At 40.6% G+C, this 19,616-nt stretch overlaps 1 protein-coding gene across 12 annotated transcripts in view; it reads left to right on the top strand.

The window, feature by feature from the left end:
- arid1b (AT-rich interactive domain 1B) overlaps nucleotides 1-19,616 on the top strand; it is a 609,086-nt gene that overhangs the window by 501,913 nt on the left and 87,557 nt on the right. For all 12 annotated transcript variants that reach the window (XM_060831573.1, XM_060831574.1, XM_060831575.1 and 9 more), the window contains one exon: nucleotides 12,253-12,398. In XM_060831573.1, the coding sequence (XP_060687556.1) occupies nucleotides 12,253-12,398 (146 nt within the window). The remainder of the gene's footprint in view (nucleotides 1-12,252; nucleotides 12,399-19,616) is intronic.

The following is a 19,616-nucleotide window of genomic DNA, read 5'->3' on the forward strand; positions in this document are numbered from 1 at the left end:
ATGAGGAAAGTGAATGCACTGTAACCAGGTTTGTAGATGATACAAAAGTAAGAATGATTTGGAGGAGCTAGTGTTGGACTCGGGTAGACAAAGTTAAAAATCACACAACACCGGGATATAGTCCACAGGTTTATTTGGAAGCACTAGCTTTCAGAGTGCTGCTCCTTCATCAGGTAGCTATCCAATGAAGGAACAATGCTCCAAAAGCTACAGCATCCAAATAAATCTGTTGGACTATAACCCGGTGTTGTGATTCTTTAACAAAAATAGGTGGGAAAGCAAGTGGTAATGACAGAAAGGCTATAAGCAGGTGTGGAGGCAGATTCCAAAGAAGATTTCAAAAGAGGGCTACAGAGATAGGGTTGGAGAATGGAACTAGCGGGGTAACTCTTTTGGAAGCCGGTACAGACACAATGGGTGAAATGGCCTTCTGCACTGTAAATTCTTTACGTTAAGCAAGTGGGCAAAAACCTGGCAGACATGATATCATGTTAGAAAATGTGAGGTAATGCACTTGGCAGGAAGAATTAGGAAGCTGGGAATCATTTAAATGGAGAAAGTATGCAGAATGTTGTAGCACAGAGTTTCAGCAGCCCTTATGCATAAATCACAAAAATCTAATATACAAGTCCAGCAGGTAATGGGTAAGGCAAAAGAAAATTTGGGCTGTATTTCAATAGGAATGGAGTATAAATATGGGAAGAAAGGTTTTGCTGTATCTATGTAATGCATTAGTCAGACTACTGGTGGAATACTGTGAACAGTTTTGAGTCTTTTATCTAAAGAAAAATATACTAGCATTGGATGCAGTCTGGAGAATGATCACTATGTTAATCTTGGGTATGGAGGGACTGCCTAATAAGCAGAAGTTGAGCAGTTTGGACCCGTACACCTCAGAGTTCAAAAAAATTAAAGGCCACTTTATTGAAACACACAAGATTTTTTGGAGACTTGAAGGATAACTTGGAAAGGTTGTTTCTCTTTATAGGACCAGAGGGCATAACCTCAGAATAAGTGATCACACATGCTAGACAGATGAGGAGAAATTGCTCCTGTCACAGGTAGTGAATCTGTGAAATTATTTACGACAGAGGGTTGTTGAGGCTGGATAATTAATTATATGTGAGGCCGAGATAGATGCTTAATCAGTAAGGGAATTTGAGGGTGATGGGGAAAAGATAAGAAAGTTTGAGTTGAGGATTGTCAGATCAGCCATGATCTCATTGAATGGTGGAGCAGACTTAGTGAACTGGATGGCCTATCTACTGTCTCTTATGGTGTTATGTATACAAAAAGAATTTACAATTGTACTTATTCTCTCGGTTCTACCTGAACTGTTCTTTTTAACCTAAAAGTTCAAAGGACTATTCCATTGACATACATCTGACGTTGAGCTAAAATGACACCGAATGATTAGGTCTCTGATGCTATACAGCGTGTAGCTAGTTGGGAAATGTGATGTGTTGCTGCTCATTTTAGATTCTGACTTTAGAGAGTTGTAAGTTTGTTTCAATTCTACATGTGATTAACCTATGTAGGAGAGAGCATGCATTAAGCAGACAAGTTCATTTTGGTGCTTATAGAGTGTCTTGTGATTGACTAATAGTATTCAGCAACAGTTTATTTGGCAACATTTATAGGCCTTGCAGTGACTGATTTGTCGCTGTCACAATTGTGATTAACTGATCAGAAACTATGTAGTAGGATAGAAAGTCAGGTAAAACACATGATAGAAGCAGGGTTGCTTCAAAATCTTATTTTTTAACCATTGCAAACATTAATTCACCTGTCACAGTCATCATGCCTGCAACACAGACAACATTTGTGTTAATGCATGCACATTAAAGCCCCAAAAGCCAACTTCTCAACAGGTTTCCCACAGTGATCATAAATTAAGGAGATTCTCTTTTAAATAGCTTCCAAAATCCACATTGCACAGGGTAATGATGAGTGGAAAGGAGTGCAATTTTCCAGTAGGGTTTCTGACCTCAGGTGAAGTACTGTTCATATTGCTTTAAATCCTTAAAAACAGCAGCTGTAAAATTAAATTATGATATTAAAATGTATTCAATTTTTAGATGTTAATTTGTATGGGATTTAAAATGTAAAAAGTATTCTTTGTGAACTACTATAATCCAAAACTCATGCTAAACCTGATGTCTCCTTTTAAGTTGGTAGTAAAAATTAGTTGCCATTCATACAGCACTGTGAAGTATCATCTGAAGTAACTTGGCACATCTGTCTAAAATGGAAATCTAAAATTATAAACAGCATCATGTACTTGGAAAATACATGGATAAAAATTTGAATTTGCTAGTGCATTTAAAGAAAACTAAACATCTAGATCTTTTAGAAAGTTAACCTACTTTGAAGAGAACTGATACACACTGTACAGAAGATCTTTAGAGAATTTTGAATTGATGCTGAATGATCAGTATAACCTGTTGGCTCGGTTAAAAACCGTGAATAGCAAATAAGAGGATAGTATGCAAGTAAATTTTATGGCCAGCTAACTGATTTTATTGTTGAATCATGACCATGCTTCACGCAACACCACCTGTTTTAGAGTAAGGTTGAGCTTGGAGATTAAATTCTAACCTAAATGGCGTTACTTACCATAGTGTCTTTAGAGAGCTAGAACCTTTGCTGTATTAGTGTAAAATTGATTTCAGAGCTTGTTTAGACATGAAAAACATATGATGTGCAAGAGTACCAGGAATGCTTGTATGGAAATCAATCCTGTATATTTTCTTGATAATTATAATTTCCAGAACAAAAGATTGACAATGATATTGCCAGGGTTGGAGAGTTTGAGCTGTAGGGAAGGGCATGGGTAGGGTAAATAGACAAGGACTTCTCCCCAGGGTAGGAGAGTCTAAAACTAGAGGGCATAAATTTAAGGTGAGAGGGGAAAAGTTTAAGATCAGAGGGGAAAGATATTGGAAGTGTAATGGACAGTGAAGAGGGTTACCTCTGATTACAACAGGATCTTGATCACATGAGCCAGTGGGCTTAGAAGTGGCACTTGGAGTTAAATTCAGATAAATGCAAGGAGCTGCATTTTGCGAAAGCAAATCTTAGCAGGACTTGTACACTTAATGGTAAGGTCCTAGGGAGTGTTGCTGAACAAAGAGACCTTGGAGTGCAGGTTCATAGCTCCTTGAAAGTGGAGTCGCAGGTAGATAGGATAGTGAAGAAGGCGTTTGGTATGCTTTCCTTTATTGGTCGAAGTATTGAGTACACGAGTTGGGAGGTCATGTTGCGGCTGTATAGGACTTTGGTTAGGCCACTGTTGGAATAGTGCATGCAATTCTAGTCACCTTCCTATCAGAAAGATGTTGTGAAACTTGAAAAGGTTCAGAAAAGATTTACACGGATGGGGCAGTTTTCCCTGGAACATCGGAGGCTGAGGGGTGACCTTATAGAGGTTTACAAAATTATGAGGGGCATGGATAGGATAAATAGACAAAGTCTTTTCCCTGGGGTCAGAGAGTCCAGAACTAGAGGGCATAGGTTTAGGGTGAGAGAGGAAAGATATAAAAGAGACCTACAGAGCAACCTTTTCATACAGCGGGTGATACATGTATGGAATGAGTTGCCAGAGGAATTGCAACGTTTAAGAGGCATTTGGATGGGTATATGAATAGGAAGTGTTTGGAGGGACATGGGCCGGGTGCTGGCAGGTGGGACTAGCTTGGGTTGGGATATCTGGTTGGCATGGACAGGTTGGACCGAACGGCCTGTTTCTATGCTGTACATCTCTGACTCTATGACTCTATAAATGGGATTAGATTTATTTACGATATCAGATCTGCATGGACATGTTGGACCGAAGTGTCTGTTTCTGAGCTGTACGTCTCTATGACTCTATCTGTGATCCTCTTTCAAGGTCAACCAGCCCTGTATGAATTGTCAAAATGCAGCATACATCATGGAAAATAAGCAATGTTGTTTGTCATTTGTGGTTGCTTTGTTTTATGCTCTGAACGTTGTTTCTGCAAATTTGCTATAAAAATGGTCTTTTGTTTGGAGACACCAACTCTCATATAATAGTCTTGAGTATTGTGGGGGCAGTTGGGGCACTTTGCCCTATACCTACTGGAATCGATAGAATAGTACAGGTAGAATAATGCACATATTTAACAGTAATATACTGTTGTGAAATGGATAGTATATTTCCATCTTTTGAATGCAACTTAATTATGAGACAGTTGATGAACTGAGTGGGATGAGAATTGAAATAGCTTCATTTCACATCAGTTGAATACACGTAGCCACAGTTATGATCAATTACACTTGATTCTTTTTTAAGGTAGTAATGTTGAATGGTGGATATGGTATACTTCCTCACATTGTCAACTCCTCTTCACCTGACCCAAGTATCAGTGCAAAATCATTTCTGCCTAGAGTGACCTTTGTTTTCCAGGGACTGTCTTTTTCTGAAATCTTTATTGTCATAGACAGAAGGTTTCCAGTTGGTGTATGAAACACATTATTCAGTTAGACAGACAAGGAATTTAAACTTAACATATAACCAGCTTTTGCCTAGGTTTGTTTGAAAAAAGTTGGTCATGAAAAATAAAGCTAATTCAAATTTTCAAATGATGTAAATTCCTGAAGTATGGTGGATGCAATTATGTAATTATCCTTAAATGTATACATAATTACTGAGAATACATGTACATTTAAGTAATACATGTAATTCATGAAGGAATGCAAAAGTTTAACTATTTGCGAACAATACTGAGTTTTGTTTACAGAAATATAACACGTTCAAGTCGTTTAGACCCAGCACAAGGTTCAGATCTGCTCCTGCTAATATCAGTGACTCTTCTAATGCCTTGCATCAACTGTACCAATTACTAATTTCCTGACTATTACCATCTCCTCTTCACCATGAACACGTACTTCTCATCCACCTCCATCCCCCAATAGGTGCTGTTAAAGCTTTCCACTACTTCTTTGATTGGAAGCTCTCCATCTGCCATCAACCTCCTTGACTGACTAAACTTGATCTCAACTGACTAAACTGCCTGAACTGCTGTGCTCTTCCAGCACCACTGATCCAGAATCTGGTTTCCAGCATCTGCAGTCATTGTTTTTACCTCACATTAAACAACAACAACTTAAACTCAAGTTGTTTCCTCCAATAAACTCTGTTAATATCGGTGTCCCCAGAGATTTGGGATTTTTGGATACGTAGAAATTCCTTGTTCTAGACCTACACAGACCGACCTCCCATTTTCACCATCATCCTCATGATTGTATTGGTGCTACTTCCTGCTCTCAAACAGAACTTGAAAACCTCATCCAGTTTGTTTCGACTTCCAATCTTGACTTCAAGTCATAGGGGCATACAGCATGGAAACAGGTCTTTGGCTCAACTCCATCATGCTGATCAAGTTTCTGAAACTGAACTAGTCCCATTTGCTTGCATTGGTGCATATCACTCTAAACCTTTCCTATCCATGTAATTGTCCATATTTGTTTTAAGTGTTGTAATTATATTTGCCTGTTCCACTTCTTCTGGCAACTCATTCCACGTAGGCACCATCCTCTGTGTGGGGAAAAGGTTGCCCCTCAGGTCCCTTTTAAATCTTTCCCCCCTCACATTAAACCTATGACCTCTATCTTTGGACTCCCCTAACTGGGTGAGAGAGCTTGGTTAATTTTTTCTACGCCCCTCTATAAGGTCACCCCTCAGCCGCTTAGCACTCCAGAAAAAAATGTCCTAGCCTATCCAGCCTCTCCTTATACCTTAAACCCTTGGTAACATCCTTGTAAATCTTTTTTGCACCCTTTCCAGTTCAATAACATCCTTCCTGTTAGAGGGCAACCAGAATTGTGCACAGTATTCAAAATGCGGCCTGACCAATGTCTTGTACAAATGTAACATGACATCCTGCACTCAGTGCTCTGATCGATGAAGGTCGAAAACTGTGGCACTGGAAAAGCACAGCAGGTCAGGCAGTATCCGAGCAGCAGGAAAGTCGACGTTTTGGACACATTCCTGATGAAGGATTTATGCCTGAAATATAAACTCTCCTGCTGCTCAGTTGCTTCCTGACCTGCTGTGCTTTTCTAGCACTACACTTTTCGACTCTGATCTCCAGCATTTGCAGTCCTCTCTCCTTTCTGACTGATGAAGGCAAACGTGCCAAACACTGCCTTCATTAGCCTGTATACCCGTGACAAGACATTCAAAGAATTGTGTACCTGCACCCCTAGGTTTCTCTGTTCAACAACACTCTAGGGCTTTACCATTTAACTTACACATGCTTTGGTTTGTCTTACCGAAATGCAATGTCTCGTATTTATCTAAATTAAACTCCACCTCCCATTCCTTAGCCCACGAAGCCCTATTGATCAAGATCTCATTGTACTCTTAGATAACATTCTTCACTGTCCACTATACCCCAAATTTTGGTATTATCTGCCAACTTGCTAACCATGCCCCTTATATTCTCATCCAAATCGTGTATTTAAATCATAAACAATAGTAATCCCAGCACTGATCCTGACAGCACACCGGGGGTCACAGGTCTCCAGTCTCATCAACAGCTCTCTACCACCACCCTCTGTCTTCTACCGTCAATCCAATTTTGTATCCAATTGGCTAGCCCTTCCTGTGATTCTATGTAATCTAACCTTGCTAACCAGTGGAACCTTCTTGAATGCCTTGCTGACATCCACATAGACATCATTTACTGTCTGCCTTCATCTATCTTCTTGGTCACTTCTTCCATAAAATTTCAACTGAGTTTTGTGAGATGCACTTTCCCATGCACAAAGTCATATTGACTATCCCTAACCAGTCCTTGTCTTTCCAAATGAATGTAGATCCTGTCTCTCAGAATCCCCTCCAACAACATAACCACCACTGACATGCTCGTTGGTCTCTAGTTCCTTGGCTTTCCTTGCAGCTTTTTGAAATAATGGCACAACTTTAGTCATCTTTCAGTCTTCCAGCACATCACCTGTGACTGTCGATGGTACAGTTATCGCAGTTAGGGGCCCTGCAATTTATTTCCCTAGTTTTCCACAAAGTCCTGGGGTAACTTGATCCGGTTCCAGAGATTTATCTACCCTTATGTGGTTTAAGATCTCCAGCACTATCTCTTCTATAATGTGGATTATTTTCAAGACCTTATTATTTATTTGCCCGAGTTTCCTAGTTTCCATGTCTTTCTCCACAGTAAATACTGACACAAAATACTCCGTCAGGATCTCACCCATCTCCTGTGGTTCCACGTACATTTGGCCTCATTACTCTTTAAGGGGCTCGATTCTCTTCCTAGGTAATTTGTTGCCAATAGTATATTATGGAATCTGTTTGGATTCTCCTTAACCTTATCTTCACATGTTCCATCTCCAACTTTTGCCTTCCTTTCCTTGCTATCTCTTTCCTATTGGTGGGTATTGACTGACAAATATTAATTATATGCCCACTAGTTCGCACAGTTAATTTGACTGTCATGTCCTCTCAACTTGTTTCCCAGAAGTACTACATTTCAATTCTCCTACTTTCAAACATCTGCTTTCTGTTTTGATGATGTAATCTTCCATATAAGTCCTTCCAAAACAGGGAGGAACCAATCTCCCACGTTTGACACAATATTCTACTCCAGTTCTTCACAAATACTGTGTCTCAATTGATTATTCAACTCAGCTCATCATGGTTACTTAAGAGATATTTTGCCCCAATCTAGTGCATGTCATTTAGCATTTTAGGATTAACCTGCATCTGTATGTAACTTTAAATAATACTGTTTGTAAAAGCTGAATCTTTGGTTATTTTAGAAGTTTAGTGATAAACGATGGAAAGGAATATTGTTATGTTATCAAATACTTTGATGTTATTCATGTGGAACAACATTAATGTACGTGTTCCCAACACTAATATTTCCTTTCTTTGTTTCCTTATCCTCCTCTATTTGTTCCAGGGAATGTTGGTATTGCGTTAGGCCAAGATGTATTATCCATCCCTAAATACCTTGAAGAAGATAATGATGATGAGCTGCACTCTTAAACTTTTGCCGTCCTTGGGGTGCAGGGACTCCCGCAATGCTCTCGGGAAGGGAGTTCCACGATTTTGCTAGTTGGGATATCATAAAGGAATGGCAATATAGTTCCGGTTCAGGCTGGTGTGTTACTTAAAGGGGGAATCCTTTTGTATATTCCAACAAAAAAAAGTTTCCTCAAGATATGGCAAATTTTATAACCAAATAAAATTTTGACAATTGTAGAATGAATTAGACTGAAGGAAGTAGTTATTTGTGCCTGTACAGGTTATTTGCTGTTTCACTTTCACCTTCCCTTTACCAGTACATTCAAATTCCTTCTGCATGTCATTATTGAATCTACTTCCATTCCCCTTAAGGCAATGCATTCTTGATCTCGCAACTCAATGTGTGAAAATAAAAAATTGTCATTTCATTTCTACCTCTTTCTCAATCGTTCTAAATCTATCACTTCTAGTTATTGTACTGTCTTCCAGTGGAACCATGTTCTCTTTTTTTTAATCTTATCAAATCCCTTATGCTTTTCAACATCTCTATTATATGCAGATATTGTTTAAAGAGGTCAATCTGTAACAGGCTTCCTTGAAAGATGATGGAAGGTGATTGTATTGCTTAATTTAATTGCAAATTGTATGAATATCTTTGAGAAAGTAGTATTTGAGACACCAATATATGTGTAATTTGAGACATTTGGCAAATGTAGCATGCTTGAGAGAAATGGGTGAAATTGGGCTTATGGCTCCCAAGGTTTTGTGTTCTGAGTTTATGTCTTATCTTTTTATGCACATTTTATTGTTCACGGGATGTAGATGTTGGCCTTCGAAAAGGTGGTGATGAGCAGTGTTCTTGAACTACTGCAGCCCCTGTGGGGTACTCCACTGATGCCATTTGGTCTTACATTTTTCTGAAGCAGATTGATACAATTGAGAGCTTGCTGTTTCAAAGTGTACTTTAGTTAATAGCCAACCACATTGCTCACTGTTTGAAGTCATGTAAAAGTTAAATCACATGAGGATGTCAGATTTCCTTCTCCAAGGGATATTGGTAATTCAGTGATTTGTTTTTATATGACCATTAGTAGTTTTTCTGGTCACTATCACTGGTGCTTCATTTGGATATATTTAGTTAGCTAAATTTAAACTCCTTGGCTGCCGTGGTGACACTTGAACTCGTTTCCTAATTGTAGTTGGGCTTACTAATTGGAGACAAGAAGTGGGCAATACGTGTCGACACCCACAACTGAATAAAAACATCAGTGACATGATCACTGTTCCCTTTGAAATAATATGTTTGTCATGATATATTAGCAACTCCCATTAATATCGTATCAAGCAGTTAATGGTGAACGAACCCTGTGGTCTGTCTTTTGTTTATAAATGTTCCTGTGGGTAAGGTATAAGGGTAATATGGATTCACTTGTTTACAACTCAACTAACAAAATGGTTCAACTCTGTAATGTTATGTCTTTCTCTCCAATTGTTGGTCGTTATTCATGATTTGTGTAGTGAATCCTTCACAGGCTATTCGTCATTGAATGGATTCGTATCTGAACGTAGACCTGTTCCTGCCCAAATATTCCTTTATCTCCCCATTTGTGCTGAAATGTGCACACTTTATAAGAGCAGTCCCTGGATCAGAAGAGGAAGCTGGTACCCAAGCTGATTTCGTATCTTCCTCGATCAGGCATTTATAGAGTCATAGAGACGTACAGCATGGAAGCAGACCCTTCGGTCCAACCTGTCCATGCCGCCCAGATATCCCAACCCAATCTAGTCCCATCTACCAGCACCCGGCCCATATCCCTTCAAGAACTTGCTATTCATATACACATCCAAATGCTTCTTAAATGTTGCAATTGTACCAACCTCCACCACTTCCTCTGACAGCTCATTCTATACAAGTACTACTCTCTGTGTGAAAATGTTGCCCTGTAGGTCTCGTTTATATGTTTCCCCTCTCACCCTAAACCTATGCCCTCTATTTCTGGACTCCTTGACCCCAGGGAAAAGACTTTGCCTATTTACCCTATCCATGCCCCTCATAATTTTGTAAACCTCTATAAAGTCACCCCTAAGCCTCCCACATTCCAGGGAAAACAGCCCCAGCCTGTTCAACCTCTCCCTATAGCTCAAATCCTCCAACCCTGGCAACATCCTTGTAAATCTTTTCTGAACCTTTCAAATTTCACAACATCTTTCTGATAGGAAGGAGACCAGAATAGCATGCAATATTCCAACAGTGGCATAAGCAATGTCCTGTACAGCCGCAACATGACTTCCCAACTCCTGTACTCAATACTCTGACCAATAAAGGAAAGCATACCAAACGCCTTCTTCATTATCCTCTCTACCTGCGACTCCACTTTCAAGAAGCTATGAACCTGCACTCCAAGGTCTCTTTGTTCAACAGCACTCCCTAAAGCTTTACCATTAAGTGTATAAGTCCTGCTAAGATTTGCTTTCCCAAAATGCAGCATCTCGCATTTATCTGAATTAAACTCAATCTGCCACTTCTCAGCCCATTGGCCCATCTGGTCAAGGTCCTTTTGTCATCTGAGGTAACCCTCTTCACTGTCCACTACACCTCCAATTTTGGTATTATCTGCAAACTTATTAACTGTACCTGTTACGCTCGCATCCAAATTATTTACATAAATGACAAAAAAAAGGACCCAGCACTAATCCTTGTGGTACTCCACTGGTCACAGGCCTCCAGTCTGAAAAACAACCCTCCATCACCACCCTCTGTCTTCTACCTTTGACCCAGTTCTGTTTCCAAATGGCTAGTTCTCCTTGTATTCCTTGAGATCTAACCTTGCTAATCAGTCTCCCATGGGGAACCTTGTCGAAGGCCTTACTGAAGTCCATATAGACCACATCTACCGCTTTGCCCTCCTCAATCAAGTTTGTGAGACATGATTTTCCACGCACAAAGCCATGTTGACTATCCCTAATCATTCCTTGCCTTTCCAAATATATGTACATCCTGTCCCTCACGATTCCCCCCAATAATGTGCCCACCACCAACATCAAGCTCACTGGTCTATAGTTCCCTGGCTTGACCTTACCACCCTTCTTAAACAGTGGCACCACGTTAGCCAACCTCCAGTCTTCTGGCACCTCACCTGTGACAATCGATGATACAAATATCTCAGCAGGAGGCCCAGCAATCACTTCTCTCGCTTCCCACAGAGCTCTCGGGTACACCTGATCGGGTCCTGGGATTTATCCACTTTTACCAAAGATCATTCCAGGACCGCTCTGGTATGTGATCTAATAATTAATGAACAGTGCCAATTGGATCATTTATTGGATATCTTTAATGGTGCAGTACAGAAAAGAGATTTTAGAGGCATAAGAGAAGAGTTGGTGCAGCATGGGTATGTTATAGAGGATCAGTGTGATTTAAGATAAGAGTTTTATCCAACTGCTCTTGTACAAATGAAGATATCAATCATTGGATTGAGCCTAAGGCAAAAAGGAAGTCCTTAATTAGAAGCTACCAAGAAGTACTGATTTGGAGATGCCAGTATTGGACTGGGGTGTACAAAGTTAAAAATCACACAACATCAGGTTATAGTCCAACAGGTTTTATTAGAAGCACTAGCTTTCAGAGTGCCACTCCTCCATCAGGTGGTTGCAGAGTACACAATTGCAAGACACAGAATTTATAGCAAAAGTTTACAGTGTGATGTAACTGAAATTATACATTGAAAAATACCTTGCTTGTTTGTTGAATCTTTCATCTGTTTGAATACTAGGCTAGTGGCATTTTTATTGTCAAGTGAGCATCAAGAATACTTTTGTATATGAAAGAACAGATAGTAATGTGTATAAACAATATTAAGTCAACTTTCCCAGGGACATAAATGAACATTGGCTCCTAATTGGTCAAACCCATCCAGTTTACAGTAGTTCTGATAATTGTGTGTCAGTAAGCCTAAAAGCTGCCACTAGAATTATGAGTGATGTTTAAAGCAGGCTTAATGCTGGACCGTTGATGTGCTTGCTGTTGCTTAATACACTTGACCTTTTATCTTTCTCCTTACTCTTCGATGTTCCACACTTTGTTTTCAATTGAGTGTTTTCTCCATTAGTGGAGTCCTCCCCATATTAACTGATCACAGAGCATGCTCACGCTGTCAAGTACATACCTTTGTCATTTGTTTTATGTTTTTAGTAAGTCTGTGTCAGGCTTACATAAACCCACTATTTACGCTGTCCCTTTTTAGGCAAAGTGGATACACTGGAATGAACCAAAGTAGTATGATGGGCTCTAGCTCTCCATACAGCCAATCTGTGAATAACAGCTCGATAATGTCAAACCCTCAGACTACTTCATACAACATGGCATCCAGCATGGTGAACAACTCTTCAGGTAATGTGCACTTAAAATTAACATAATTGTATTTTAAAAATGAATATCTGTTTTCTCTTTTCAGAACAAGACAATTTTTATATGGTAAACATTTAAGGCAGTATGGTGGCACAGTGGTAGGCACTGCTGTCTCTCAGCACCAGAAATCTGAGTTTGATTCCAGGCTTGGATTACTGTCTGTGTGGAGTTTGCACATTCTCCCTGTGTCTGCATGATTTTCTGTTGGATACCCAGTTTCCTCCCATAATCCAAAGGTGTGCAGGCTAAGTGGATTAGCCATGATAAATGTGGGGTCATGGGAATGGGGTTGGGGACTAGGTTTAGGTGGAATGTTATTCGGAGGGTTGGTGCAGGCCATGGTGGGTCGAATAGCCACTTTCCGCACCGTAGAGATTCTATCATTTAAACGATTTTTCTATAATCCCAACAGTTTACTATTATTTTGTTTAGTAAGTAGGAAATCAGTTATGTTCACAGAAGTTCTATTGCAAAGTTACAGGCACAAAATCTAATCTCATGTAGAGAGACCCTTCCGGTTAGCAAATATTTTTGTATTTTCAAACTTAATTTTACTGACCTAATGATATGAGATATTGTCTCTTTTTACTGCACATTTAATCCTTTTCATTTCTCTTTAAAAGGCATTAATTATTTGCTTTGGCTGTTTTCTAACCTGACACTTATTTCAAAGGCCACCTTTCTTTTGCAAGTAAGGAATGTTGATTCTCTATTTACCTCAACTAAGTCCAAAAGTCTTTTTATGCAATATTGGTACGTGCACCAATCATCCTTACTGAGGTGTGATCAGGAGCAAGAAGATTGAATAACATTTTTTTTGTCTCCGCTATCCCTATCCAAGGGATTTATGAGGCCATTTGCGATGACTCAACGAGTACACTGACAGAAATCAATTAAGCTGAAGCACAACAGAATTTGGAACCGGCACATTACCAATCTGTAGAGCTCTGTTTAGCAGCGGAGTAGGAATTGGCTGGAATTAATTCCTTTCTTTACTCTCTTTCTTCATTACCATCAACTGTCTTTCCTAACCATGCAATCTTTTATATCCACCTGAGAGGTCAGACAGCACATCACCTTAACATCTCATCTGAAAGACAGTGTGTCTGACCTCTTCAGTATTACCCTGCAATGTCAGTCTAAATGTTTGTGCTCAAGTCTTTAAACTTAACCCAAAACATTCTGACTGACATTAGTTTAAAATAAAAAGGACATGGTGTACTTTTGTCCCTTTTGTAAACTTCAAAATACGCAGAAACCTTGTAAAAGTATTCTTTGCCTTAAATATTCAAGAGAGAAAACTAAATGAAAGGCTAACTTTCCATGCAATTTACCAATAGTAAGACTGGGCAAGCAGATAAGGTGAGAGATTGCAAAATATGGAAGGCGGTGGTCTAGTGGTATTATCACTAGACTGCCAATCCAGAGGCGTAGATAATGTCTAGGGGACCCTGGTTTGAATCTCATTACAGCAGATGGTGGAGTCTGAATGGAATAAAAATCTGGAATTAAGAGTCTAATGATGGCCATGAGTCCATTGTTGATTTTTAGAAAACCCATCTGATTCTTTTTAATGGTCTGGTCTGGCCTACATGTGACTCCAGACCCACAGCAATGTGGTTGATTGTTAAACTGCCATCTGGGCAATTAGGAATGGGTAATAAAATGCTGGCCTAGCCAGCGATGGCCTTATCCCATGAATGAATGGTTTAAAAAAAAATGCTGTTTCTAAATGACCACATCATTTAATACAAAATGCATAAATTGTTAACACATACATTTTTATTTTATATATTTATGACCTGATCACCATTATAGAAACATGATTACAAGGTAATAAAGGCTGAAGCCTTCACATTTGACATTTTGAAAAGATAGAAAGCTAGGAAATGTTTGTGGGGTTGCTCTGTTGATTAAGGATGCCTTTACTATTGAGACTACAATGAAATTTGACTTGTAAAAGCAAGAAAAAAGATTCATTTTGGTAAATATAAATTAAGTGGTCACTTGTCTGAATAGTTTAAATTGCTTTAATCATTTAATTAGGTGAATCAAATGGGAAATGAAACTCAGAAAAGAGTATATTCAGAACATTTTCTTAGAGCAGTTATGTTTTCGTGGTAACCAGACCGAAGGCTATTCTGGATCTAGTAGTGCGCAGTGAGATAGGATTATTCAATAATCTTAAAGTAATAGAGCTGCTAGGTGTCAGTTATAGAGGCATAGAGTAATCAACATGGAAACAGACCCTCTGGTCCATGTCAAACATGTTCCCAAACTAAACCAGGCCCACCTGTCTGCATTTGGCCTATATCCTTCAAAACCTTTCTTATTTATGGACTTAAGAGAAAGTGAGGCCTCCAGCACATCTCCATTTCCCACACCTCCGCCTTTGAACCCCAACCCCTCCACTCGCAGCAAGGACAGAACCACCACCAACAACCCCCGGCCCAGTTCTCACCTTCCACCTCACCAACCTCCAGATACATTGCATCATCCTCTGCCATTTCTGCCGTCTACAAACAAGCCCCACCACTAGGGATATACTTCCCTCCCCACCCTTATCTGCATTCCAGAGAAAACCATCCCCTGCATGACTCGCTTGTTAGGTCCTTGCCCACCCTTCAGTCCTGGCATTGTCCCCTGCCACCACAAGACATGCAAAACCTGCACCAAAGGAGCCTTCCACATCCAACAGAGATTTACCTGTACTTCCACACGCATCATTTACTGTGTCATTTGCTCCCGATGAGGTCCACTCTACATTGGGAAGCTAGGACGCCAACTTGTGAAACATCTCAGAGAACATCTCTGGGGCACACTCAGTAACCAACCCCACCTGTGGCCGAACACTTTAACTCCCCCTCCCAATCCACCAAGGACATGCAAGTTCTGTGCTTCCTCCACGCCAAACTCTAACCACCCAAAGCCTGGAGGAAAAACGCCTCATCTTCCATCTTCGGACCCTCCAACCACACGAAATCCATGTGGACTTCATCAGTTTCCTCATTTCCCCTCCCCCTCCCCCCACCTTATCCCAAATCCAACCTTCCAACTCTGCACTATACCCTTGACCTATCATACCTGTCTATCTTCCTTCCCACCTATCCACTTCACCCCCCACCTCATCTACCTATCGCATTCCTAGCTACTTTCCACCCCCCCCCCCACCCCATTTATCTCTCGGCCTCAAGCCTAATTCCTGATGAAGGGCTTATACTCGAAATCTCGATTCTCCTGATCCTCGGGTGCTGCCTGTCTGGCTGTGCTTCTCCAGCACCATACACTTCTACCCATTGCAATAAATGCCAATATTCCATTTGCCTTTCTAATCACTTCTTGTATCTGAATACAGGTGGTGCCTTAGTTAATGTTGCCCTGTTTCACATGATTTTATTTGAACACCATTTTATTGTCAGGGCCTGTTTGTGTAAACTAGGTCACAACTTGCAGTTTTAATGTTGTTCCATGTGCATTGCATGTCACCAGATGTCAGTATGCGATTGATACTGTTTTGGAGGAACATGAAGGAACTTTTGGCCAGAGCTTAGCTTTGCATGATATGTTGCGCTTCTCGGCTCTGCCCACTCTTTATTTCAAGCATAAACCCTTCATCAGAAAAAGCTCTTCATCTCCTGCCCCTCTGCCACCTGACTGGCTGTGCTTTTCCAGCACCAAAGTCTTTGACTCTGATCTCCAGCATCTGTGGTCCTTGCTTTCTCCTAATTTATTGCAAAGGGATTGGAATATAAAGGAGGCATGTTTTTATTGCAGCTGTACAAGGTCTTGCGATCGTATCTGAAATACAGAGTATAGCTTTGGTCTCCATATTTGAAAGTTTAAAGAAAGTTTACACAACTTACTCCTGGAAAGGAGGGCTTATCTTTTGAAGTCAGTTTTAACAGATTTGACTGATATCCTTTGTGAATGAGAGGCATGTTATTGAAGCATGTCAATCCTGAAAGATCATTTGTAAAGGTGGGTGAAGATGTTTATTCTTCTAGAGGTGATTAAACTAGGCAGTGTAGTTTTAAAATAAGAGGCCTCTCTTTTAGGATGGAGATAAGAAATTTTATTTATGAGGATTGATATCTTTGCAGTTCTTTTCCCCAAAAAGAATTGGAAGCTGAGTCATTGCCTTTATATAAGGCTGAGTTGATTAGAGTTTCAAGAGACAAGAGAATCAAGGCATTTGGAAAGAAGAAAAGAAACAACTTCGTGCATCTTTAAGATTATTGCAAAGAATAGTCTGAAGCTAATGTCATCATTTCTGATGTCACTTTGTTCCATTTACTCATGGAGTGTGGACATCACAGACACAGCAACTATTTATTGTTTATTCCTAATTAACCTACAAATGAGTGGTTTGTTAGACAATGCTGTTGGTCTGAAGTCACATGTAGGCCAGACTAGGTAAGGGTGGCAGATCTCCCTCTGGAGAGGACACGTGAGAACTAAATGGTTTTTATGACAGTTGGCAATGTTAGTTACAGGTTGCCATGAGGCCAGCTTTTAATTCCAGACTTTATTGAACTCGGATTACACTGTCCGTCATGGTGGGATTGCAGAATAGCTCAGCACCATCTGTACTGATCTTACTGGTCAGGTCCTAACGCAAAGAACTACTAGCCCATTTTTGCGGCAGGTGGCGAGGGAACCCACAAGAGGAAAGAAACTATTTGAACTCCTCTTTACTAGTCTGCTGACTTCGATGCATTTGTCCATGACAGTATCGGTAAGAGTGACCACTGCACAGTCTTTTTTGAGACAAAGGCCCATCTTCTCACTGAGAATACTTAAAATCATATTGTCTTTGAGCAAAATGTATCAGAATTCGAACAGATCTAGCAACTCAAAATTGGGCCTCCATGAGGTGCTGCAGGCCATCAACAGCAGCAGAATTGCACTCCAGCACAATTTGTAATCCCATGGCCAGGCATACCCCCTTCTCAACCATAATCATCAAGTTAGGGGATCAACCCTGATTCAGTGGAGAATGCAGGAGGGAATAACTAAAAATGAGGCATCAACCTGGTGAAACTGCCAAACAGGACTACTTGCATGCTAAACATAAAAGCAGTCAGTGTTAGACAGAGGTAAGTGATCCCGCAACCAACAAATCAGATTTAAGCTCTACAGTCCAGGCATATCCAATCATGAATGGCAGTGGACAGTTAAACAACTCACTAGAGGATGAGGAGAAATCATCACAAATATCCCCATCCCCACCGATGGAAGAGGCCAGCACATTAGTGCAGAAGATACGGCTGAACCATTCACAGCAATCTTCAGGCAGAAGTGCTGAATAGTTAATCCATCTCGACTTCTTCAAGTGGTCCCTAGCAGCACAAATGCCAGTTAGCAGCCAATTCATTCCATATAATGTCAAGAAACAGTTGGAGGCACTGGATACTACAAAGGCTGAGTTCTGACAATAGTAAAGAAGACATGTGCTCCAGAACATGCTGTTTTCCTAGCCAAGATGTTCCATACCAGCTTGTCAGCCTACTCTTGATCATCAGTAAAGGGATGGAAGGTGTCATCAACAGCACTGTCAAGCAGCACCTGCTCAGTAATAATGACACCTAGTTTGGGTCTCACCAGAGCCATAACTCAGCTCCTGGCCTTGGTTCAAATATGGCATAAGAGTTGACTTCCAAAGGTGAGATGAACATAACAACCTTTTGACATCAAAGCTGCAATTTGATCAGGTGTGGCATCAAGGAGCCCAAACAAAACAAATCAGTGGATATCAAGGCAAACCCTCTGTTGGAGTCATACTTGGCACATGGGAATATGGTCATGGTTGTTGGAAGTCAATCATCTCCACTCCAGTATATCTCTGCAAGAGTTCTTCAAGGTAGTGTCCTAGACCCAATGTCATCAGCTGCTTCATCATTGGCCTTCCATCCATCATAAAGTCAGAACTGTGGATGTTTGCCAATGGTTGCACAATGTACAGCACCATTCACAACTCCTTAGATACTGAAGTAAACCATGTACAAATGCAGCTAGACCTGGACAGTATCCCAGCTTGGCTGACAAGTGACATGTAACATGCACACCACACAAATGCCACACAAAAGCCATCTCCAATAACAGACAATCTAACCACTGTCCCTTGACATTCAATAGTGTTACCATCACCGAACACCCCACTATCAACATCCTAGGAATTACCATTGATCAGAAACTCAACTGACTCACCATATAAATGGAGTGGCTACAAGAGAATATCAGAGGCAAGGAATACAGTCACTTCCTGAGTCTCCAAAAACCTGTTCACTATCGTCAAAGCACATGTCAGGAGTGTGACAAATTACTTCCCACTTGCCTGAATGTGTGCAGCTCCAACAGCACTCGAGAAGCTTGACACCATGCAGGACAAAGCAGTCCGCCTTGATCGGCACCACATTCACAAACATCCACTCCCTCCACCACCAACACTCAGTAGCAGCTGTGTGTATGATCTACAAGATGCACTGCAGAAATTCACCAGTATCTTCCAAACCGTAACTATATCCATGCAGAAGGACGAGGGCAGCAGATACGTGGGAGTTACACCAGCAAGTTCTCTTCCAAGCCACTCGCCATCCTGACGTGGAAATGTATTGCTTGGCCGAAATCCTGCAACTTCTCCCTAACAGTATTATGAGTCAACCTATTATGAGGACTGTAACAGTTCAAGGTGTCAGCTCCACAACCACCACCTCCAGGGTGAATTGTGAATAAGGAATAAATGCTGGCCAGCCAGTGATGTCCAAGTCCCACAAGTGAATTTAAAAACACAGTTCAAGGTCATGCTGAGATCATGGCAATGTGTTTCCTGTAAATAGCCTGGTGGTATTAATACTAGACTCTTAATCCAGAGACCCAGTTAATGTCCTGAGGACCCGGCTTCAAATCACATGAAGGAAGATGCTGAAATTTGAATTCAATAAAAATGTGGAATTAAGAGTCTAATAATGACCATGAGACAATTGTCAGAAAAACCTATCCGGTTCACTAATGTTCTTTCAGGGAAGGGAACTACCATCCTTACCTGGTCTGGCCAAGATGTAACTCCAGACACACACAAAGCTGGTTGAATCTTTATTGCCGTCTCAGAGGGTAGTTAATACTGACATGGCTGGTGACACCCTCATCCTGTGAGCAAATTTTTTTTTAGAAAGTTAAGATGGTGTGTTCCTTGCAACGGAG

This window comes from Hemiscyllium ocellatum, chromosome 10, assembly GCF_020745735.1.
Source record: "Hemiscyllium ocellatum isolate sHemOce1 chromosome 10, sHemOce1.pat.X.cur, whole genome shotgun sequence".
In the NCBI taxonomy this organism is placed as follows: Eukaryota; Metazoa; Chordata; class Chondrichthyes; order Orectolobiformes; family Hemiscylliidae; genus Hemiscyllium; species Hemiscyllium ocellatum.